This window comes from Harpia harpyja, chromosome 2 (assembly GCF_026419915.1).
Source record: "Harpia harpyja isolate bHarHar1 chromosome 2, bHarHar1 primary haplotype, whole genome shotgun sequence".
Taxonomy (NCBI): Eukaryota; Metazoa; Chordata; class Aves; order Accipitriformes; family Accipitridae; genus Harpia; species Harpia harpyja.
In genome coordinates, this window is record NC_068941.1 from 63,785,411 (window position 1) to 63,810,718 (window position 25,308).

Genomic DNA, 25,308 nt, shown 5'->3' on the forward strand with positions numbered 1-25,308 from the left:
CAACAGTTTCTAGTTGAAAATTACAAATACATAACTGGAGTACAGAAAATGAGTTACATAAGATGCAGTTTTACTGCAAAAAGTCATCGAGTGTTTAACTGAGCATACAGACTTCTACCTACAAGCCATCTGAAGTCAGTCCCAGATGTTGCCACCATGTGATATTTGCTGCTTACAAAGTAAGCTGCTGACCTGCAGACCAGCTCTTTGATACTCCTGGTAAGACATCAAGATTCTAACTGGTTAGCCTCCGTAACATTTTAAAGACGCAGACTCCTGAGAGCAAGATGAGGGACATCATGGTGCATATTACATAAGTAGCTCAGTAATTCTGTCATCAGACACATGTACATTCTTTTACAAGTAATTTTAATTATATTTAGTAATGAATGATACAGATTTTGATTTTAAAAAATAGTTTAGGTCTCTAACTGCTAAGTTTATTTTAAGCGTTTAACAACCATATTGAAAAAAAAAAACCCCAAATCTCCTTACTGTCCATTCCTTTTATCTAACATGTAAAACCCCTCTTCCTCCAAGATGGTTTTGAAATAAAATAGGGATTTTTTATTTTTTTCCCAGTTCTACATGTTGCATGTGAGCAGGTCTAGATCTATCCTTACAAGTTTGTTCAGAAACAAGAGCAGAGTTCATCCTTTTACTGGAACAAGTAAGGAGCACAGGTTACTCACAGGGATATGCAGCAGGTGAGTGACACTTTTGAATAGGACAGCTGGCTCAGATTAAAATGCTAAAAGAAATTTTCACTGATTCAGTGAAGCAATGACATTTATCTGATGAACAAGAGCCAGCTGTCTACGCTGCTGGTGTAGTATCATTCACATCCTTTCTTCTAAAGGTAGTGCTGATCCAGCTACATTGACTGGTCTGGGTGAAGAAAACACAGAACTGTTAGAACATATTCTCTGGGTGGGTCTAAATCCAGACCTGTATGTCAAATAGGTTAAGATTCCATACCATATTGTTGATGCTACTGGCAACACTCTTGCCAAGTATCTTAAATGATTGCATAGAGGAAAATTTCTCTTCTGGGCCACAGCTACCTTTGCCTGTCTGTATTGCTATGCTGTATTTGTTTCATTTCTGTAACACTTCTAATCTAAATGCAATTCTTGAGGGTCCTCTTACTGTCCTCCTGTTGTTGTCTGCCATTTTCTTTCTTTACACTGTCCACATTTAATACTAAATCAGCTTATTGTTAAAAGTATCTCTGTGTGTCCCTTTTATCCTCTGCTTAGATTGTAAGACACACAACTGTAGATATTTTACAGCTATTTTGTATTTGCTAGCAAGAGGGGAGGGGGTTAGAAGCCCACAGCTGTTTCCAAAGACATACAAACTACTCACTCTGTGTTCAGTCATTATTCAGCTGACTAGCAGTAACATTTATAAAAGTAACTTACTTTGACAGTAGCAGCTCTTTTCAACTAAGAACTGCTTGTGTTAAGAAAGTTGGTGAAAAGCAGTTGTGAGCCGTGACATAGTTTGACATGACATTATGATGACAATTCAGTATTTTTAGCATGAGAATATTTTGTGTAGTTTTTATTGTTAATATTGTGAAGCACACCTGAGGAGAAACCAAGGGGGTAAGAAGGGGAAAGCCTATACACAGGCTTTAGTGTACTTGGTCAGTTGCCTGTACAAAATTTTACATCCAGTTTTAGAAATAAAGGTGAGCTAACTGTCTTACTGTGCAAGGCTTAGTTTCCACATGTCAGTGTCTAAACAGTAACTCACAAAAATGGTATCTAGTACTTGTAAAGAGAAATAGCCACTTACAAAATGCAGCCTCACTTAAAAAAAATCAATTTGAAATTGAGTATTCCTGCAGATCTATGCAGGTGGGGGGGGGGTATGCTTTAACTTGCCACTTTGACGCGTACAGCAAGAAGCTACACTTTTTTGACCTCGCTCCCCCTAACCATTTATCAGCCTTATGCAGCTGAGCTCCATTCACTTTAAAGTGTGATTACTGGTTTAAAAATTACTAACATGGCTATTTCTATGCAAATATCCCGTAATGTATCTCTTTCCCACAGCAAGATTATCCTGCATAAAGGTATACTGTAATCTCAGTGCATTGATGAATATATACAGGAATCTTTACCTTCTGTATAAAGGTGGGGCGAAGTTTGAAGATTCTTGCAGCCATGGTCGAGGACGGCTAAGCACAGCTGGCTTAACTACTTTAGACACAGTCGGTGGGAGTATCCTGCCACTCGAGCCCTTTGCTCCAGTCCAGCCATGAAAGCAATGACGAGCTGATGAAACCCTGGGTTTGTTTCCTTGCGAACTTAAGTATGGCGTTATCACTGGAGGCAAAACAATTTCCACAGGCTTCAACACAACCCTTTTACGTTCCGTGCGCGGCTTTCTAGCAAGTGTTTGTCTGTCATATGTCTTGCCCATAGATGACAAATGAGATGTGTGCTTCAGCACTTTAGGCAGAGCTGTGTCTGAAATGGGGTTGATAGATTTCTTTAGCTGAACGTAGCTGTTTGTTCGGTTCACATTCTTTTGTTGCACGTTACTGACTGCTTTAGACACGGGAACTTCAGCCTTAATACTAGATACAGTTTGATGGTGAAGGAACTCTGCAATCTTCGGCTCTATACCACTACCAGTAATATTACGTCTACGTTGTGTTACTTTCTGCTTTTTCTCCTCTTCCTTTGATTTTTGTACAACAGTGCTGTCTAGTAGTCCTTTTGCTGCAGCACGAGCCAAAATGTCTTTAACAGACACATTTTCAGAAGAATCTTTCTGAAAATTTCAAAGGAGACAACAATGAACCTAAGCCACAACACAGAGCTGCAAAATCAGTACTTTAATCCCAGATTCCTCAGAATTTACTCCACAAGAAAACTAGGGCAGAATCTAGCAGAAAGACTTAAGTCACATGTGATAAATGGTAAGCAGACTATTTATTCAAGAAATTAAGAACGTGACTGTTGTGTAAAGAGGTATCTGAGCATTTGCTCTGCGGAGACTTTGCCCTCTACAGGCCTGAAGAGGGGAAACTAAATTCTGGACTTGGTATTACATGTCTCTCACATTGACGTGCTTTGTAACGTGTCTGTAGTAACATGCATATACATATATAGAGAGATATGTAAGAGTGTGTTTGTGTATTAGAAATAGTTACTAAAGTACAGAAATATTATCAATAACATTAAACATGAACAATTTTCATTATAATGAAAATCCTTGCTCGTAATACATAAGCAAGGAAATCTCAAACTAGATTAACTAGGAACCAGGTCAACATCCAAATATACAAAGAGAAGCAATGGGGAAGAAACTATTTACAACTAGCCAAGAAGAAGGTTTCTGTAAATCAGTTTAAATTATAAACAGATGTTTTCTGCCTTGCGGAAGATGTTCATTTCTAGAATCACCTAAAAAGTGGCCATAGGAGCAATTGCTTCTGTGCATTAGAGGAGGGAAACAATATGGTAGACAGATGTACACAGCATGATTAAATAAAACTTACTAGCTCAGGGAGCCAGGTTAAAAAATATTTTACATCATTGAAAAAAAGAGGCCAATAATAGATAACTTGAAAGGCTTTTCATGTGTGATTCTCTTGCTCTTAATAAAATCTTCTAATTTCCCCCAAGACACAAGCTTCTTTCAGGCACTGTAATTGCAGTAGGACAGAAAGTGGTACAAATAACCAAATAAGATCTCATACCTTTAATTTTCAATGAAATTCTAATTAGGTCCCCCCCTTTCTCTTTTGGTGAAAAAAGTCCTACTTTTCTCAGACATAAGAGGAAAATGTTGATGCTCAGAGATGCAAACTAGTCCTTTAAGGCCTTTCCTCAGTAATCATGCCAAGACTTTTCCATTTACTCAGCAAAAGCCCCCTGCCTTTCAAGCCAGATTTGCATATGCCTTAGTTCTGGAAAGAAACATATTCATACCTATTTTATTCAAATTATATTGAAGTCTAAATCCCTACAGGTGACACTGTCTGCTTGGATACTGGCAAATCTTGGTGACATGTACAGACATAGCAAATAACTTTACTAAACATCATTTATCAGGAGTCTAATCATGCTGTGTATTTCATCCCAAGGTGTGACAGCAACAATGTATTTCCTCTAGATGTGCCTAGCACTGACTTAGATCAAGAGACTGCTCTGATCAGGAACAGCTCCAGAAGAAAAGGCACATGTTGGAAAGCTGTGCTCAGCATAAAACTCTACAAGTGGCACATTTCAACTGCTCGCCTATTCTTTGTTCTTAAGACAACTAAAGAACAGCCATGATTTTTTTTAAATGTTTCACTTCATATATTCTTTTGTTGAAAATGGCAGTACTCTTTTTCTGTGAAGTGTTTTTAAATGGTAATTTTCTTAGCTTACCTCTCTTGCTAGAATAGCTAGAAAACAGCCGCTGGAAATTTCTGATGGCTCCATTTTGAAAAAAGTTTCAGTGGAAGCCTTTGAATTGGAGCAACTAGAAAAAACAGGAGGAATAACCCTGTAAAAAAATAAACAAATTACCAGAAAATAGTATTTAAGGATATAAAAGGAAATAAACAAGGATATATTAAAAGTAATGTCCAAATTATGTCTTTCAATGACAGTGTTAGAGCCTTATCTTCATTTTTAAATTCTGCAATTCAAGACAGACATAAGAATTTGTTTTTTAAAAAAAAATTTTTCCCATTTTTTCCAATAATTCCCATTTAATTTTTTTCCATTCCAATAATTAAGTATATTAACCACCAGATAATAAATATGTATGAAAATAATTAAGAACTTCTTTCTCAGGTCTGCAATTACAAGTTGTCCATGAAGTTGGGGAATATTCTGAAAACACTAAGCAGTACACAGAAATGGCAGAGGTGTTGACTTTGAGTTATTAAATATATGCTCATAATAAATAATGTTTCTATCTAAGCTAAAACTCTTAGGTTAGAAAAATTTGCCTATTTGTAATAACTGAGTGCTGTTTTTTCAAATTTACAGTTTTGCAATGCATCGGTGAGGAATACAGAACTAGCCTTTTCTCATGTTCTCCCTGTATTCCAGTAATCCCTAGCTGTTATAAAACAGGCCTCAAGGACTTGGCTTATAAGGCTGCTGAACTAGTACTAAGCTGTTTCAGTACAGAAAACGCTATCAAAACGTCCTTATGCAATTATTACCCCCCCTTCGCACTGCTGAGGACTATAAGGTACAGCCCCTCCTCAATGCTCCAGTGATCCTCTTGAGACAGAGCTTTATTCAAAGATGGTTACAGAGAAATGCATTCGATATTTGTAAGCAATATCCTGATTTGGCTGACTAGTTCATTTCTAATGGGAAGTCTGCAAAACTGTTTGTTCCCAAGTTTTCACTGTAATCTAGAGTTTTTGCATGTCCCTCAGAACTTGGTAAAACAGACTACAAGGCTCACATCCTCCTTGCATTACTAAATAAAACTCTATATCCTATGACACATAGGAGATTTTTGCTTTTAGATCTGGCCATTCAATGAAAAAAAGTGATAATCTTTATTTTGATTGGTATCTACAGATTACTGTTACCAGGAATCCCTTTAATGGATGGCCTGACCCTGAAAGTTGATGCAAAAATTAACTCAAATTTGATAGGCCAAAGGGAAATCCCTGGAGATATTCAAAAAGCGAGTGGACAGGGTACTTCAGAACATGGTTTAGGGGGCATGGTTAATGGTTGGACTCGATGATCTTGAAGGTCTTTTCCAACCAAAATGATTCTATGATTTTATGAAATGCATCAATAGTTTACACCTCCTCTATACACACCTGTTCACGGTGTGTACCCTTACATAAGGTAAAGCCTTTGTTATGAACTGTCATATCCTTAAGGTAAACTGAGCTTAGACAGTGGGTTCATGTTTGAAATCACCTTTACAATTTCACAGCTGAATGACCCCCAAACTCCAGCATAGTCTTATTTTGGTTCAGCACCACTCCAGCACTGCAGAGTAATTCCAAAAGATGTAATACACATAAGCACAACAAGCCTAAGAGTTTCCTGAAAGCCCTCCAATTTCTTGGAAAAGGAAATTAATATTAAGTAGATCTGCAATGATCACACATGTTGTTTTATTAGTATAACTTAACCTCTCACAGACACTACTGTGAACATAGGCTAGTAATTCTGCAACAGTTTTTCATTCTATCCTGCATTCTTTTAGTCAAATAAGTTACCTAATTAATTCTAAGGAAAGTATACAAGGAACTGTGACATCTTAAACAGCTTGAGCTTTCATCTTAAGACAAGCATAATCACACTATATATTTTATTTATGATATTCTATTACTGCTCTGTTTATGCTAGTTACCAGCAGCTTTATTGTAGCAAGAACTATGCATGAAAACATCCAAGATACATGCATGACAGCAAAGGAGGAACTGATTCTGGGATCATCATTTACGAAGTTCAATCAGTCTTCAGTCACAAATTTGCTCAGGTCTGCAAAAATCCTAATGTAATTTATTGTATTCTCCCTTTCTTACCATCTGAGAATGCCTTGTATTTGAAAGTAAAAGTATAATTTGGGGGTACGACAAATTTCATGATGTTTCTGCAAAATGCTGAATAGATTTTGTTTTGGCTTTGGGGGGAGGGGGTTGTTTTAGACAAGGGGGAATTTTTTTCTGAAAAAATTAAAGCTCTGGGAAAAAAACTCAGATTTTTTTGTTGTTGTTTTTAATATAAATTCCATAATGAATTGATGTATTATTTGTGTTCAAGTAATTCAGAGAATTCTATTCCTAGGTCCCCCTAGTTCTCCCCACACAGTAACAGCTGCATAGAGGTCAAGACATGAGAGATGTCACAAAATTTCAGATCACAAAGGAAAACACAGTTTACAACAAAAGTCCTTTTGGACTAGCATAGCATCATTGGCAAGACATACCCTGGTTTCATCCCATTTAGTGTAAAATTTCAAGCAGGCTGCTCTTTTTCTATTGGTGATTTGCAAGAAAGATGTGTTTTCTTGTACTGTATCTTAACATTATGCATAACATACCTCTTTTTAAAATTCTTTGGCCTGGCAACAGTTAACATTTACCATTTTAATCATGCAAAATTTAAACACACTGAATGGTATCTTGAACCACAGTACCTTTCCCCACGATGGCCAAATCATTAACGTCATCTAAGATAATATAAAATCTAAAAATACAGTATTACTCTCGTGTGCTTTTGGCAACATAAACTCTTTTAACCTGCATCCTGTAATCAGCTATTGTATCCATGTGCAAGCAAGTGCCAACTGTTTGCATTTATCTACTGTGACGGAAAGGAAAATCCAGAAAGTATGCATCAGTCTTTTAACAATTGCTCCAGCTGACAGGGGTGACAGCTGACAGGTTTTAACTACATATAAAGTATACAACGCACGTACTTTTTTCATATATATTTGTATTTGTTATGATTACACAGGATGTTCTCTTACTGTAACCTGTCCCCCCAAAAGTCATTCATCTGAATATAGGGATGAGCAATCCTACAGCAGAGGTTCTTATGCTTCTATATTCTCACATTTTAAGACTTGGTTTCTTTTTCCTTTGAAACTGATCGTTCCAGGTGACAAGCTGAGAGCATGCTAGGAAGTTCCCTGATTTCTAGTCTCTATTTTATCTTAAATTAGCTTCATTCTTTGAAAACTCATAGGATGAAAGCAATAGCTCTATCAGAAGCTCACCACAATGTTATTTCCAATCAGTGATGCTTTTCTCCCATCTTGATTTCAGATGGGAACAAAAATATTAGATGAAAAAGTCAAGAGGATGCTACTTAGTACTCTCATAACATCAAAAGGAATGCAATGAAAGACAGCAAAAAACTATTTTAAATGTTAATCTAATGCAAGACACAGATCAGTCTAGGATAAGAGTTATGCTACAATTTAAAGTTACACTTAATTTCTCCATAGACAAAACTACTCATTCCATACCTATATGGTTGTACTTTATTTCCTTCCACTCCAGATTCCAGTGCTTTTTTCACTACTAGTTCATTTTCTTCTGGGTAAACAGAACAAGTGCAGTAAACAATAGCTTGTACTTTGTTAACTACAAAACAAACAAACAAAATTTTTCTACTGTTCAAATTCTTCATGCACACAGTGATTTAGTAAGGACTGAAACCAGCATAAAAATTATGCTTGGATGTCATTTTTACCAATAAAAATATATCTTCCTGCACATATTAGTATTCAATCTCTAGTGGTTTTTAATAATTAAAATATTTTCGAATATTTGCAGATTTCAGCAGAAATTCAGGGCTGCATCCAGTCTTTTCACACAGCTACCAGAGGAGGCAAGGGGAAACGTGGCAGCATGCTGATGGAGTCAGACTACATTTACAACTTTTCCAAAGCAGAGTATGACTAAGCAAGTAAGCCAGTTCTCTGCAGAATGCTGAAGATTATTGTATTAAAGGCTGGTGAATACTAGGACACAGATACACCTTTAAACTTGAGGAGATCATTATTTAGGGGGGTTGGTTACACACTTACTGTGAACTAATAGAGTAATCAGCATATTTTTAACTATATAAAAACTGGTGGCAGTACAATGGAATTGATAGTACAGGGTGTTCCCAGAAATCCAAGAGCTAGCACACTTACATTTCATTGCATGCATCAACTCGTTAAGCTGCCTCTCAGCAAGAATACTGAGTTTATCCTCAGATACAGATCCTTGTAAAACATCTCTTAGCAATCCTGCATCTAAATGCAAAGAGTTGTAAATTTATTAACACAACTTGTATTAGTGTCCTAAAATTCAGCTGTTTGCAGAAAATGCTTTGGTAACAGACCTGATTATTACTAGTGCTGTGGGAAGATAGGTTTTATGAATTACAATACCAAGGAACACCTAAATGATTCTTCTTTCCCTCTTTATCTGTAATTACTACTGCCTCTTATTTGTTTCTATTTAATGAAAATAGTGAATAGACTTATACAAACAATCAATAAAGGAATGTAATTGAGGGAAAATTATATATACTCATTGGTATCTTGAAATGTATTTTCTACCTCTAGTCTTTTTACTTTAAAAGAAAGCCTATATACACTCTGCTCCCCAGAAGAACCCTCAAACTTCATACTGTTGACTTGAAATTGCCTTTACAAAACACTCTTAATCCTTCAGTGCCCCCTAGAAAGACTTTGTTTTCTTGTTGAGAATCCTAAGCTAGGCCAAATATGTTCTTGCTCACTTTGTGTGGAAAAATCTGGGTAATTTATTTATTCTCGTTTGTATTTCCATAGTAGCCTGCATCTACATTACACATACAGAATTATGCAAGTTATTTAATATACTATGTTTTATAGTAGTTAAAAAAAAAAAAACTAAAAAGGTATTTTATAAAATGATACAATTTACTGAAGCAGCTACGATGTCCAGACCACAAGACTTGAATACTGTTTCTACCAGAAATCATGAGCTAGCTATTGTATCAAAAGTTACCTCCATGTTCATTTAAAATAAAGTCTATTGGATTGCCGACACCCAGTCCAGAGCATTGGGGTAGCAGCAAAATAACTTTTGCCTTTTGAAGTCTTGGGTCTGTTGGTCCAATCTCAGTAAAGTCTTCATGTAACAACTGAATATCTGAAAAATAGGGAAAACCTCAACAGTTCCACATGCAAGCAAGCCTGCCTAATTTTAATGTAATAAAGGTGAAGAGGCTGATGTTACACAGACTTCCATAGAGCTACAGCCTGCTAAAGTCAGATCCTCCGAAGTATGTGACACTGATTTCAAATAGATTGAAGGACTAGACTTTAGCATCTTCCACTGAAAATTCTGCTCATGGGGTTCCGGAGTCCTGTTGTATTCTGTTCTGACTGTGTCCTCTGGGTAAACCAGACAAGTACATGTGTTTTAGATTACCACTCTCAGAAATAAGTGAAAATCAGACTGAAAGCAACAGCCAAGACACCAAATAAATGGACCCCAAAGTTCCCAGCTAAGCCAACCACTATACAGAAACTACTTATATGGAAAACTTCACCCTGACATTTCAGGAGCCTGCATCTATGACAGTTATCTGCAACCTTTGATTAACTTGATTGTAGCTGAAGAGTTGTCAGTTCACCTTGTGGCAAAAAATAAGTTGTTACTGCCCTCCCCAAATCCTCACACAAGAGATCTCTGAATCCTGATTTAAGTATGTTGTATTTATAGACATCATCACAAACATCTACATTACAATACTTTATGCATACCAACTGTTTTAACACCTACTTTTACATCCCATGTGACTGAGCAAGTTCCTCAGTTCATCTGCTTTTGCTGAAGATTTTACACCACAAACAAAAATTCTGGACATGCTGTGAATTGTCAGCACTGACATATGGGCAATGGTCAGATGGGAACCTACGTGAGCCACTATAATGTCATCATCCGTATTCAACAGTGCCTGTGCAGAGTGTACAGCAAGGCTGCGAGACTTATCCTAGAAAATAATGACACAAAATTAAATATGACCAACTAATTTGGTTTCTGTGAGTGCCAACCTTCCTTTCCAAATTAGGAAAGTATTTCATTGTTTTCATGACAAACTGGAAAGAGGTGACGAGAAAAACTAACCATGGATAGCTGCTAATACAGAATTAAATAAAGTACAAAACCAAGCATCTTATTAAGTTAAACTCACTAAATTTAAATAATTTAATTCTAAGTAATGCATAAGAAAGCATAATATCTATAGGTGAAAATAAATGTTAAGTGCGTATCAGCTCCATAAGGAGGAGCACTTAGTGACAGCCAGTTCCAGAAAAGACAAACATAGGCGACAATATGAAAAATTCATCCTCAGAGGCAGCTTAACAGAGAAATGCAGAACTATTCACACAGCTCTTGAAGATAATTATAGGAGAAATCAAGCCCTTACGGATCAAAACCTAAGATTCTTCTGAGGTTTGAACAGAGGCAGATTTGAATGCAGAAAGCATGTTTACAAGAGTAAATGATCTCATACTACAGATACTGAAGAGAGAGATACATATCAAACATTATCTCCATGAAATTACTTAAAAAGGCAAAGAGTGAAAATATGGACCACAGGTACCAAGTTTTGCACCAAATCTGGCAAATACTGGTGTTAAGGAAAAATAAAAGCTAAACCTTTAAGTTCCCATTAATGTCTACCTATCTACTTACACTATTCAAGTACCACCCTATCCCACCAGAGAGAGATGAGTTTTTGAGGGTTGTTTCCTAACTTTGAATATTCTTAAGTAGTAACACTCAGAATTTGTTCTGGTGACCTATGGGGCTGTCATGGATAGTTCTTTTCTGTAAGTCTTCTATTTAAAATATACACATTGAAATGAGATATTCAGAATTACTTTGTAAGCTGGGTAATAAATTTTTAGGCTAAAATTTCCAGAAAATGCTAAGCATCAACTGAAAATGCTCTTTGAAATGTTTCTGTTAAGCACTCAAGAATCATCAGACACTTTAGATAATTTGCGGTTGTGTGTTGTTGCGGGGTTACTCCAAACCACCACTCTACAACAGGAACCTCGCACCAATCTTGCCTGGGGAGGCTAAGGATAGCAAGTCAGGAAAAAGACCAAGTGGGGTTTATGGAGATTTAGGAACCACACTGCACAAAATACAAAGAAGCGTCATCAGTCCATCACAAATATGCAGTTGAGGAGGAAGAGACGTTCTAATATTAGCATACTATTATCTACTAACTCGGGGTAATGCATGTAGAGTTACAAACTTTCCTCACATCTTCAGAAGTGAGACTGCCTCTTTGACCACCTTTGATGTTTATTTCAACAGTTTTAAGATTAAATTTAAAACATTTTACTAATTTAATTGTAGCTATCAATTATAAGCATTAACATTTGCATGCTAAATTTAAGTGAATCAGTTTCTAACCTTCTGATTATTAAAAACGTCCAAAACCTTTTGAGTGTATGTTGCTGCCTGACTGATTTAATAGGACAGTCACATAATACATGACCTCATTCTAATGCAAAGCATTATTTTAGTTTGCAGATCATATTATTCAAGGGTGCCATCAACTCACCTGCAGTAAGAGTTTGCAATCTGCAAAAAGATCTAAGTTAAGCAGTTCTTCTTTAAGAGAGGAAGGAAAAACCAATAAATCATGGCAATGTTGGTCCATACAGTACGTATAATGGTCGAAGTCTGACACAGATTCAACTCTTGTGAAGCCCTTCTTCTTCAAATCTCTGAAAACATCTTGAAGGCTGTTAACATACAACTCTGACCATTAAATATACAACAGTTACTTAAGCAATATAGTTCATACTGATTATATAGATTTTTGCCTTTTATTTTTTAGTGTGTGTATATGCATATATATATATATATTAAAAAAAAATGCAACACTGCCTAATGCAGTAGGGAAGTTCACTCTATTTTAGGCATACAAGTTCTGGTTTGAAACAATTAAATTCGTAAGTCTGATAAAATAAATTAAGAAAGAGGTATGTGTCTCCAGAGGATGATTCAAAGCATCAAAACATGAACGTCCATGTGCTCAGGAGACACTGTAGCAAATTTACTGCTTAAATAGTTTAGTTCTTTCAATTGCTTTCAATTTAGCCCAGCTTGCCAATGAATTTAATGACTGGTAACTCAAATAATCCTGGTGTAAATGTTATGAAGGCATAAATGCTAAGGTTTGCAATTCAAATATCATAGAGATTTAAAGGTGTATATACACCAAGACTTGTTTGCTGAAATGCAGTTTCAGACAGTGCCATAAGCTTATAATGGTACATTAAACACAGAATCAATGCAGCGGCTTTTAGTTCAGTCTTATTTAAGGGTTGCAAAATCACAACCAAAGTGAGACACCTTCTCTATCTTGAAGAGCCTCTAACCTAAGCACAGAACATTGGTCCAAGACAAGAGTATGAAAACAAAATTCTTGAAAACATAATAAAATGGATTACCTGTCTAACAAAATAGGTAACAGGATAACCTGGTATGGTTCATGTATCAGTTAGTACAGAACTAGGAACACCAGTGTTACATATATGGTAGCCCACTGAATATAAGGATTTTAAAAACTGTATTTTTATTTCAAGTTTACACTATCCTTACAGAATAACCACCAGTATTAAGTATTGTAACTGTCTTAACACCCTTTGCCAATGTTATGGCTTATGGTAATACACCCATTTTTAAAGAATTTTTCTCTTTCTCTATTTTTTGTCAGAGTTTAGTTGCCCATATAGTTTTTTCTAACTTTATTTCCTCATTTATTTGGTGAAAGACCCACACAAGCAACAGAATAGTAAGAAAAACTGTTTCACAACTTTGTTACAGTTTATGAATACCATTACTGCAATATATAAAAACTACAAACATAACGCAATGTCACTGGACTAAGCAGATTTTACTGTAAGAAATTGAAATTGCTGGTAATAATATAACCTGGAAATTCTAAAACAAGTGTGTAGTAAACTATATCACTGCACATGTAAAAATGTCAATATTAGATGATACTTTAAAGATCTTACCTGATTTTAAATGTGTTTATCCAAACACATAAAGGTAAAGCAGAAGCCCTTTGTTCCTGCTTCCGTACGGTTTCTGGTAGAATGTATTCAATTGAAAGAGCACCATGTTTGATGCGACATCTTGCTAACGCAGCTGCCAATTTGGTCCTAAAGCTACAAAAGCATAGTCACAAGTTTAGTAAGTTTTGTAAATGTTTACATCAGCTACTAAAGTGCTACATTTCTATTACAATACTATCTTGCTCAGAAACCAAAACCAAATGTGAGGCCTCATTTTGCATGTTGTTACAGAAAATACACAGTTATAGAACATTTTCTACCCCAAACAATGGTAGATGCAAGGTCGTAGTACGTAATTGAGACTATTTTACTTCCATGCACAAGGGACTGGAATTATGACAGATGACTCCCAAATATATCCATTTTCTCAGAAAGCTAAAAAAGCAGCAAATGTTTTGGAACTGCAATCTGTGGAATACAATCACCAGATTTTTATGTGTGTTTGAAGATATAAATACATGTACGTGCAGAATGAGCATTTGATGAAAGCTGACCTCTGAATGTGTACAGAAACAATGCATGTATGATGGCAACCAGGAGTCAGGTTTATTATTATGTGAAAATGTCAGAGAAAATATTCCCAGACTTTTCTTCCCACAAGCTTTATGCATAATCTCGATATGTGATACTTCAAAGCAAATAAAAATTGCTGGTGAGCTACTTCAGATGTCAAAGTAAGTTACTTACTGCCCTCCAGGAATACCTTGCACTTATGATAGTCATTAACTTTTGGGGCTATTCTAAATCCAGCAGCAACACAATTTTGTCCCACAAATGCCTGTTGAGTTCATCAATAGACTGACGAAAGAAATACTTGAACACTACTTAAAATGTTTACTTCACATATCCTCCTCTTTTTTGTTCTAACTACTTAAAATAATAAATATTTAACAAAGTTCCATAATAGAAGTATTGCTAAATGAATGGGTGTTATTCCATTCCATGACGTCTTGACTCTATTACACTCATATTTATGCATGTTTACTGATTATTTAATTTCTTTTCTAAAATTCTATGAAAAAAGTTTCAGCAACTCCAAAATAAGACACTTTTTTCTAGCAAAATAATCCACAATATAAAGATGGTTGGTTAGCTGTATTTTTTTTAAATATAGGAATACGAAAGTTTCCCTTCAAACAAGGTTCTCATTAAAAATAAAAACAAAGCCCACAAAATTTGAAGCTGAAAGACATCTGTAATATTGACAATTATAAAAAAAAGGTACTGGTTATACAAATCTGTATTTCTGCTAATATATACCAGCATCCATCTACAAGAAGGGCCAGAAGGAGGATCGGGGGAACTACAGGCCTGCCAGTCTGACCTCGGTGCCAGGAAAGGTTATGGAGCAGATCATCCTGAGTGCCATCACACAGGACGTACAGGACAACCAGGGGATCAGGCCCAGTCAGCACGGGTTTATTAAAGGCAGGTCCTGCTTGACCAACCTGATCTCCTTCCATGACAAGGTGACCCGCTTAGTGAATGAGGGGAAGGCTGTGGAAGTTGTCTACCTAGGCTTTAGTAAAGCCTTTGACACCGTTTGCCACAGCATTTTCCAGGAGAAACTGGCTGCTCGTGGCTTGGATGTGCATATTCTTCGCTGGGTAAAAAACCGGCTGGATGGCCGAGCCCAGAGAGTTGTGGTGAACGGAGTTAAATCCAGTTGGTGGCCAGTCACAAGTGGCGTTCCCCAGGGCTCAGTATTGGGGCCAGTTCTGTTTAATATCTTTATCAATGATCTGGACGAGGGGATCGAGCGCACCCTCAGTAAGTTTGCAGATGACACCAAGTTGGGCAGGAGTGTTGATCTGCTCGAGGGTAGGAAGGCTCTACAGAGAGATCTGGACAGGCTGGATCGATGGGCTGAGGCCAATCATACGAGGTTCAACAAGGCCAAGTGCCGGGTCCTGCACTTGGGTCACAACAACCCCATGCAACGCTACAGGCTTGGGGAAGACTGGCTGGAAAGCTGCCTGGCAGAGAAAGACCTGAGGGTGCTGGTTGACAGCCAGCTGAATACAAGCCAGCAGTGTGCCCAGGTGGCCAAGAAGGCCGATGGCATCCTGGCCTGTATCAGAAATAGTGTGGCCAGCAGGAGCGGGGAGGTGATTGTTCCCCTGTACTTGGCACTGGTGAGGCCGCACCTCAAGTACTGTGTTGAGTTTTGGGTCCCTCACTACAGGAAAGACATTGAGGTGCTGGAGCGTGTCCAGAGAAGGGCAATGGAGCTGGTGAGGGGCCTGGAGCACAAGTCTTATGAGGAGCGGCTGAGGGAACTGGGGTTGTTTAGTCTGGAGAAAAGGAGGCTGAGGGGAGACCTTATCGCTCTCTACAACTACCTGAAGGGGGGTTGTAGTGAGGTGGGTGCTGGTCTCTTCTCCCAAGTAACAAGGATGAGAGGAAATGGCCTCAAGCTGCGCCAGGGGAGGCTTAGATTTTAGGAAATTGGAAATTAGATTTAGGAAATTAGGAAAAATTTCTTCACCAAAAGTGTTGTCAAGCCCTGGAACAGGGTGCCCAGGGAAGTGGTTGAGTCACCATCCCCGGAGGTATTTATAAGACATGTAGATGTGGTGCTAAGGGACACAGTTTAGTGGTGGACTTGGCAGTGATAGATTAATGGTTGGACTCAATGATCTTAAAAGTCTTTTCCAACAATTCTAAAAAAAATTCTTAGCATGTATACTTGTATAGATAACGCTCTGTTTTCCGAACTTCTGCTACAGGTTCCTCTTCATCAAAAATCTCTCGTGCTTGAAACTTTCGGTCTTGTAGGTCATAAAGCATCACAACAAGCAAGCTGGTTAATTCATCTGGCTGCAACAGAAAAGCAACTGGATAGAGTAAGTGACAAAAAGCATGCCTTACTTCTGCAAAAAGATCCATATCAAATAGCAGTCTCCCATGTAAAAGGCATTAAAAACTCCAGTGATATGCTTATTTGTAAGAATATGAAAGTAATTCCTCATGGAGAGTTAGTAAAACACTGAAGAATTTTTTTAACCTCAAATACACAACTTAAAAGTTATCTAGCTTACCAAAATTAAAAACGTTCTCCATACACACAGATAATATACTATATCTTAACAACTTTTAATGTTATCAGAATTTAAACTCTGAAATTATATTCTCATTATAAAGTAGTTTCTTGAATAGCTAAGCCAACAAAACCCTGTCTATCAGTTTGTCTCTTGTGGGATTCTTCGGTATATAACAAACAATAAGCTCAGTATATAACAACCATTCTGCAGTTGGGACACTTGTAAAATCTCCTTCCCATGTCTAAATGTTTAAACCAGGGAGCATCTCCTTCTTAGGGACAGTAATTAACAGCATTTCAGTTACTTTTGTCTACCTCTTTTCATGAAATTCCTACAGCTCTTATGCCTTCGAAAATTCTTACCTTCTCACAAATATGACCAAAATTAGCCAGAAAACTCAAGTTATTAGGGAAATACCACCAAACACAAAACGTTACCACGTAAGTCTTATTTCCTTACAAAAACAAGCCAAAAATCACATGTGTTAGATCATTTGCCTGCTCACATCAATCTCCACAAATAGCATCAGTTCAAATTCGTCTTGTAATTTTCAAAGGCACCAAAGACTGAACTGGAAGGAACAGCAGATTACTCTGCCAGCTCTAAATTTTCTTTTCATGTCAAAGTAGGAAAGCATGTTGAGAGAGTAAACTGGACCAATTTTTGCCAGTACAAGTACAATATTTGTATACAATACAGTTTGCCCCGGAAATGAAACATGGGTTCAGTGCATTCTTTTGTCTGATGGGGTTCACTCCATGCTTTACAACTCCCAGGGACAGGAAGGGAACATAACTTTTTTCCCCACTCACAAGGGGACACAGCTGGGAAGGAAAGCACATGGACATGGACTGGCTCATGGACAACATCACTGAGCAAGTATTAGACTGCAGTTAGCAGTACAGTTCACCCTCCTACCTTCTTTCTCTGAAGGTTTTGATTCCACCAGTAAGGTGCAACAGGAATCTCACAGACAACATATCTAGTACCTTGGAGATTGATGCTTTAGACAACTAACCAAAAAGGACAGCAATATTTCAGTCTCAGGCTACCACATAGTTCAAAACAACAAGTGTTGTTTTGAAGAATGTTACAGAATCCTCAGAAAAGATTCTAATTACGTCAACTCAGAAATCACAAAATTTACTTTCTCACGAAAATGTTCACTTACTATTGACTGGCATGGGTAAACACAACTATCTAACAATATTTCTTCAAGAAGATCTTGATCTGCAAAAAAAAGAAAATATTGACAAGTTAATGCTACGAAATCTACAAGATTCTATGGAAGAAAAAGAAAAACTTATAAATCACTAAAGAAAAAGTTGGAAGTTTAAACACCATTGAATTTGCCCTTAATTTTCATCACAAACAGTAGCATCTCTAAATAAGTATAATTCCTTTACATGAAAAAGTATAGAGTTTAAATGTTTGATTTCACAAAATCCTAACAACACTTAGATATATTCAAATATTTGAGGGATACAAGCAGTCTAGGAGTAACCTGTAGTTTAACAAAAAATTCTCCATATCTCTGCTGTCAGGCAGAAACTAAACACTTTCTTTTTACATATTTTCTCTGCTGCATCATTTTTGTTGGCAATTCTTAGAAAAGTTTTGTACTTACATTTTAGAGCATTGAAAGCCAGTTCATAAGATACATGCTGGGAATACTCATCTTTAAAAGTCAGCGTGGGAGGTACTGAGTCATCACCATACCGCACCAATATTCTATCCTTACGCTTTTCAGTATGAATGCCTTGAAAAATCTTAGCTGCATTTATGTATATGGAGTCGTGATAACCATTCCTCTCAGTCAGAGTCTTTGTTCTTTTTTCAACAGATCCTTTTTCATCTGAAATTTTCATTTCACTCAAGTCTGAAGTATCATTTATAACATCCTCATGTAAAGACACTAAGTTACTTTTAGAACCTGGCATTTTTCCAGTTGCTGATCGTGTAAGTGCAAGTCACAATCCTGCTGCCTCTGCAAAAAACGAAGTTTGTATTGAATTATGAAAATGTCTTTTACTAGAATACACTTTTCCCTTCATTTTCAGGTTTTCAATAGAATTTATTTTCTTTTTTAGGCTCTAATCCTGCAAATACATATATACATATATCATGTATACTTCTACACATCTACCATCTTACATATAGTAGAGAAGTATTCATAATAGTTTCCTTACCTTATTTATTCTCAGTAATGCAGATACAAAGACTGGGTACTTGTTTCAAAGAGGCCAGTGCTTTACAATAAATGATCCTAAACAGACTATATGCAGAGATTTGATTCTCTGTGTCTAATAAGAAGCATCATTATTGCAGACAGAACAGTATCTCTTACTAGGAACTCTCCTTTAATAAAAAGGCACTACAGAAATGTCAAAGCAGCCATCATCTCTTCCAAAGAAGAACCATCTTGAAAAGAGCTGCAGTGAATTCCACATGCTTGTCCACTAAACTGCATATCTGTTCCTAAAAATGGATAATAGAGATCACCTAAGTGTCAATGTATTTAATGTATTACCTAAACAGCACAATTTTAAATGCAGGAAATCCATTCTGACAGTCTGATGATATTATCCAACTCTCCATAAGCCCATGGGTGTTTCTTAAATTTTCTACACATTTTACATAAACAATAAAATAAAAATTACCTTCCCCAGAGGTGGAATAGAGCTTCAAGAAAAATAAAAATAAAAAGCCCTAGTGTTAGTTGAATCCAAAAACATACTTAAGTTCTACATAAAACCTACTTAAAGTATGTCCATCACCGTGCTTGGATTTACCCTGCTTGCTGTGGTTGCTATAATATGCATTTATGACAATGCTTCGAGGCTTACCAGTCAGGTTAAATGTTCAGAAGAGGACTAAGCCAAGACAAATTTAGTCACAGAGGAAAGCTTTTTAGAAAAAACCAAACTAGTCGTCTTGTCTAGGGAAGAATAATACAAAAGAATCATGAGGAATTTAGCAGCTTTAGCACAGAAAGCTAGGCATGGATCCAGTCCTAACAAACAGATCTAGATATTTTAGGATTAACAGCACAGAATAGCAGAATTGTTCTTTTTGCCAGTCTAAAAATACAAAAAAAGAAGGTGATACTCTGACCAAACAGAAAGGATCTTCTCTTTTGCTACATAATTTAGTTCAGTACAACCATTCTCAAGCTTTTTTCCCCTGCGCTACCCCACATTCCTCAAGATAAATTACATACCTTTTCTCCCTGGGTCAGACATACTTGCTCAGCATCCTTTTTTTCCTCTCCCCTTTCCTGCCCCCCTCACACAAAACATAATAGCAAAGGAGGATGGCAGCACACAGGGTTGGAGGGGAAAGGAGGAACACAAGCTCTTACTTCTCCAGCAGGCAGCCATGAAATGCCCCATGCTGAGCCAGCATTCCCCCGTTCAAACTCCCTTTCCTGAACACAGGGACACTCAGTCCCTTCCTCCCTTCTCCAAGACAAGCCCAAGTCAGTGTCCACCCAGCCCAGCTCGGTCCAGACAATCAACCAATGTTGCTTCCTGAGTTCTGGTGGCTCATGTGGAGGAGGCCACATCTCCTTTCCCAGGATTTGCTCCCCAAAACTGAGAGCTGCTAACCCTGTACAAGCCACTTTTACTGTCTCTTTACAGAGGTCCTGGGTCTCAGACAAACAGCTCCTTCTTGTAGGAGTCAAGCACCAACACCCTTAGTGTTAGATGCAGCAGCGACGGATCCATGGAGCAGACCTAAATTTATTTTATGAAGCCATATTGAAACAGAACAAACATCACTATCAAAAGAAAGCAGTATTCTTCACTAGAATAAAGTAACAGATTACCTAAACCAAATTGAAACTCTTGTGCTTAGAAAGGAAAAAAAATCGTAAATACTTTCAGGATGTTTCACACTAATTTGACCAGAAGACATGTGTATGAGTTCACAAAAACAAGGACAGCATCTAACAGGGACCTGGAGCTCAAACTTCTTCTCCAGCTGAACACAAAATATTCCTTTTTAGAATATGTAGCAAGTGAACTAACGTTTGTGGTGTCAGGATTTTCAAGACTTGTAGGGTTCCCAATTAATGTTTGTGACTTCTCTGCCAAAGCCATTTTTGCTGACCTGCAAGACACACTGCTATTAAGATGATGTGATGAATACATTTTCCCAAAAGACAAATGTCATCTTAATAAAGATGAGATGACATTGCTCTGCCCTGTGCAGACACATTGCACGGTTGCAACCCTGTAAATCACAGCTTGGATTACTGAACTCTGTGCCAAGCAGAGAACACCAAGCTCGATTAACATGAAGCTCAGCTGGGAAGAACTAGTGAAGAGAGAAAAGACCCTGCCTTTGTCTATGGAATCAATGAGCTGAATCTCAAGGAGATTACTCAATTGAGGGGGAAAAAATCCCTCAAGGTCCAAAGGAGGCCATCATTCTCCTGAAAGAGAGAATGGCCTTCCAAGTTGAGAAAGACTTTTTTCCATTGTTTAGTTAAGAAAATCCTCAATCGAAACATGAATTTGTTGTGTTAGGGTGTCGCTGAACAGAGATGAAGAAAGAATGTGAAAAGTATTCCCGAGTCCTACAAACACTAAATCAATTTGATTTGGACCCAAATCCAGCATCCCTCCATACAGTCTTAGCACATTGACTCAATGTTAAAAATACATACATACTGTCAGTGATCTATCTGGCTGACTAGAGGTACAACTGCCTCATCTACAAAGCAGAAACTTGCTGTTGCAGTAAAGTTTCCAAGTTCTTGCCAATATACTTCCACACTGTTTTCCTTAAGCTTGATCTGATTTGCAAGTTAGAGTAGTAACAGGGTATGCAGAAGAAGGGAAATTAAAGACACATGTGACTAAAATTTAACAGACAGCTACTAGACAAGCTGTTCTCCATGACACCTAGGAGTTCGTGTTGTAAACAGCAAGCACCTATCTCAGGACAATATTGGTTGTGACAGCACAGAAAACAGACAAGAAAGTATCTCCCCACTTCTGCTTCCAAGTCGTAATCCATTAAACTGCTGACAACGATCAGGACAACTCACTGTTAGCACAACAGTTCAACGAGCAATACCAGTAGCTCACAAGGCAAAGGGGGTGCTTCTTGTGTACATTATCTGTGCAAAGGGATGTTCAAATCTCTCTTCTGAAAAGGCTTGTATTATGGATGCAGATAACATTCCTGTAACACAAGTTACTGTTATCCAAGTACAAACAATAGCAATAAAGATGAGAAGACTGCAAGTTTCCAACAGCAGAGTGGGAGCTAGAGAGGAGGCTGGGGAACTAAATCAGACTATACTGCTTTACAGCCAGGCAGTGCAAGGTAGGAAGCCTGGAGGCATTCACATTTTTTCCTATCTTTTTCCAAAGACTGAGTGGAGTTGGAACTCCACTTTTTCCAAAGACTGAGTGGAGCTCTCAGCTGCTCTGGCAGGCTCTGTATTTGAAGCATTCAACACATCTAAGACTAAGCCCACAGGAAAGCCACTGGAAGAGCACCTGAGTGAGAAAGGACAAAGACTTTATGCATATGGTCTGAGGAAGCTCTTGAACAAGACATTGGAGGTAACCTTTCTCTCACTCCCTAAACCATTTGGGAAAAAGTAACACATCAGGTATCTGTCAGGTACCCTTACAGGATGCCTACCAAACATAACTGTCTCAAGACCAACAGAGTCTTAAATATGTAAGAGAGTTTTAATCATTGCTTCGCAATACCAGAGATACACTACCCTTTTAGCCAGTATGCTTGCCAATGGGATTGAAGAAAAAATGGATTCATATATTTGAATGGTCTCAGTTTCAAGTGAAGCTGTCCGTAGACCATATGGTTTTGCAATTATGAACTAACAGCACTGGATAATACAGTATTTGTGGCACACAATAAAGATCCACAAGAATAGCAGATAAAAAATTATTCCAGTTTATATGTAACTTCACTTAAAGGAAGATAACTAGTGTATCATAAACACTCAGCTTGAAAGATGGCTCCAGCTTTGACTTAATGAACTCAAGTGAACAGAACTGTTCACTACACAGCATAGTAAAGAATTTCCACACACACCCCTCCCCCAAAGTCACCAATTCCTCTGTTTATATAGGAATACATGTATTTTTCCTATTTCTTCAGTTACCACCTTTTTCAGTAGCCTCTACCATTATACAATTCAGGAAAAAAAGATAAACAATAAACAACCCCACAGCATCTGTGTTGTATCAGATGGCAGGTAGCCTGGCCACCCAGTACTAATTCACATTAACAGGAATTAATGAAAGTGGCACTGTGAGCACGGACATGGTTTCTCATACACCAACAAACAGTAAATCCTTGACAGCCATATACTGTAGTTTTTGTCTTATTAATTTTATGGGTATGCATAACCATACCTGCTTTCTAACATCAGCTGCGACTGTCTGATACAGAGTTTCAATGGATCGTAAAGCTTCTACTGTCCCCAACTTCAGTGAACTAAGCTGGAGGGAGGGAAGATTAGTAGTGAAAGTCAGGAAAAGAAGTCACCCACGGGACCATTCCCCAACTCCGCTTTGTTTATGAGAAACGGTCCCTGTCAACTCATAGTACAGTCACACAGAAAAAAAAGATACTTCTTCGTGCAAACACGCAAAGGGTTTCTTGAAACAGGGGGCTGAAAGTCCTTAAAAAAAACAAACAGACCCCCAAACCCACACAGGCCCGCACGGGGCGACTTCTAAACCCTTTCCCCTCAGCAGCAACCCAAGGGCCCTTCTTCTCCTGACAGGGTTTCTCCCGCTCGCTTCTCCCTCCGGGGACGGCGGCGCCCGGCGCTGCGGGGAGCGGCAGCCCCGCCAGCGGCCCGCCCTACGCTGCCGCCGGGCCTGAGAGGGTCCCCCGGGCCGCGCCGGGGCAGCCCCGGGCGCTGGAGCCCCGCTGCCGCGGCTGCAGCTGCCCCCCGCCCCAAGCCGGGCAGGGGGCCGGAACCCCCGACCACCCCGCCGGCAGACCCGCACACCCCCGTTAACCCTTACCCGCCAGCGAGCGGTTCCCCCCGGCCCGGCCGAGCCGCGGCCCTGGGCGGGACGGGCGCCCCGCCCACAGGCCCCACCTGCCGGGCCACGCCGCGCCGCGCCGCGCCGGGGCTGGGGACCGTTGGGTTCGGGAAGGGAGGCCGCCACCCTCTGTGCTCCGGCGGGGGGGTCCCACTGCCCAGCTCCCCCGCCTGCCCGCGCCTCCCGCCAGCAGCCCCCCTCCGGGCCGGGGGCATTGGTTCGGGCCGTGGCGGGTGCGAGGAGGCGCTGTGAGGCGGCGCCGGCCCCGGCCCCGGCCCCGGCCCCGGCGCGTCGAGCTCGGCCTTCCGCCGAGCGGGGCCTGACAGGCCGGGGCTCCATCTCCAGGGACCGGGCCGAGCCCTTCCCTCCAGGGATTCACCAACAGTCGCATAAGTAATTAAGAAGCTACAACAAAATGGCAGGATCCACCCCGGCAACGGCACGCAGCGGATGTGCGCGCGTGGGATGTGTTTCTCAAGGGTTGCCGTGACTGGACCTTGGCGAAAACGCCTGCCTCGGGAGCACCAGCTGCCTGCACGGTCCCGTTGTAGCTTTGTTATGTTGTTATAAAACCCCAAACATCTGTTTAATAAAAAAAAAAATTCCCCAAACAGCATTAATTCTTGCAAAATCCATGACCACTTTAAAAAATAAATCGTACCTATGCTCGCATTTCTAACTGCATTGAAACACCACCAGTTACAGAACTGGAAATAGCCCCGGATAAGGTGCTGGGTTTTCACTTGCACTTGAAATTAGTAGGGTGCTATTACCGTACACCATGCTCTCATAATGTTTTAGCTCTCTCAACCTCTGCTTTTATTCTGAGTCTTGAAACGCATAGTTGGATCAGGCTTTTAAGTTGTTTCCAGACCTTTTATTGAAAAAAAAAAAAGCATTTCTTGAAATTACTCCAATAATCAACCAATAAATCAGACATAACCTTGTCAGAAATCTACTTTTTCCCCGTAAACTTTGTTCCTGTTACGTCAGTGCTCTTACGGGCAATCTTTACATTCTCCTGAAGAAGGGAAAATCCCCCATGATTCAGTTAAAATCTGTGATGACCTTTGGTGTGTCATTTCTCCAACATGATCCTGCTGGCACCTCACACAAGCAACTGCCACAGGTACGAGTGCTGTTACATGGGGAAGTTGGAAGTTCAGACCCACTTCCGCAGTAGGACTGCACAAAACTGAAGTAACAAGAGCTTTGGTCTAGGTTGACTGTACACTTAGTAAAGCTCAGTACAAATCTTGGCACGTCCATGTTTTTACAAATTGTGAGGTCCCAGAGTTTTGGGGGAACAAGCTCCATTGAAGCACACAAGCCAACGCTTGTTATCCCTGCCGAAAACTTGGACGTTAGCTAGATGTCTCTCTGGTACCGATGTTATCAGATATCCAAGCAAACCAAGCTGCGACTCTATGCAGTTGCATGCATCAGGACTAGAAAATTTAGTGAGTTAAAAACAATCCTTAGTTTGTTGATGGTACAAAGACACCTTTCTGCTTTGGATCTGCTATGTGCTCCAGCGATGCTGCTGCAATTGCGACAGCAGCAATTAATTACAAAGCAAGCTGGGTACACTAGGTAAACTTTGCACACAGCAATTCAAACAAATCTTG

At 39.0% G+C, this 25,308-nt stretch overlaps 1 protein-coding gene across 2 annotated transcripts; it reads right to left on the bottom strand.

The window, feature by feature from the left end:
- Positions 1-294: 294 nt before the first annotated feature.
- Positions 295-23,739, bottom strand: NSUN7 (NOP2/Sun RNA methyltransferase family member 7). Of its 2 annotated transcripts, XM_052780192.1 has the most exons (16): positions 23,660-23,739; positions 23,039-23,125; positions 18,985-19,115; positions 18,827-18,903; positions 18,265-18,624; positions 17,809-17,867; positions 16,283-16,413; positions 13,534-13,686; positions 12,069-12,252; positions 10,268-10,478; positions 9,488-9,631; positions 8,644-8,745; positions 7,969-8,086; positions 4,395-4,512; positions 2,132-2,787; positions 295-888 (listed from the first exon to the last, which is right to left on the bottom strand). In XM_052780192.1, the coding sequence occupies exons 5-16, from the start codon at positions 18,575-18,577 to the stop codon at positions 840-842; spliced, it is 2,238 nt and encodes a 745-aa protein (XP_052636152.1). In that variant the 5' UTR covers positions 18,578-18,624; positions 18,827-18,903; positions 18,985-19,115; positions 23,039-23,125; positions 23,660-23,739; the 3' UTR covers positions 295-839. The 2 variants fall into 2 exon arrangements, with proteins under 2 accessions (XP_052636152.1, XP_052636153.1); XM_052780193.1 differs by lacking the exons at positions 18,827-18,903; positions 18,985-19,115.
- Between the last annotated feature and the right edge of the window lie 1,569 nt (positions 23,740-25,308).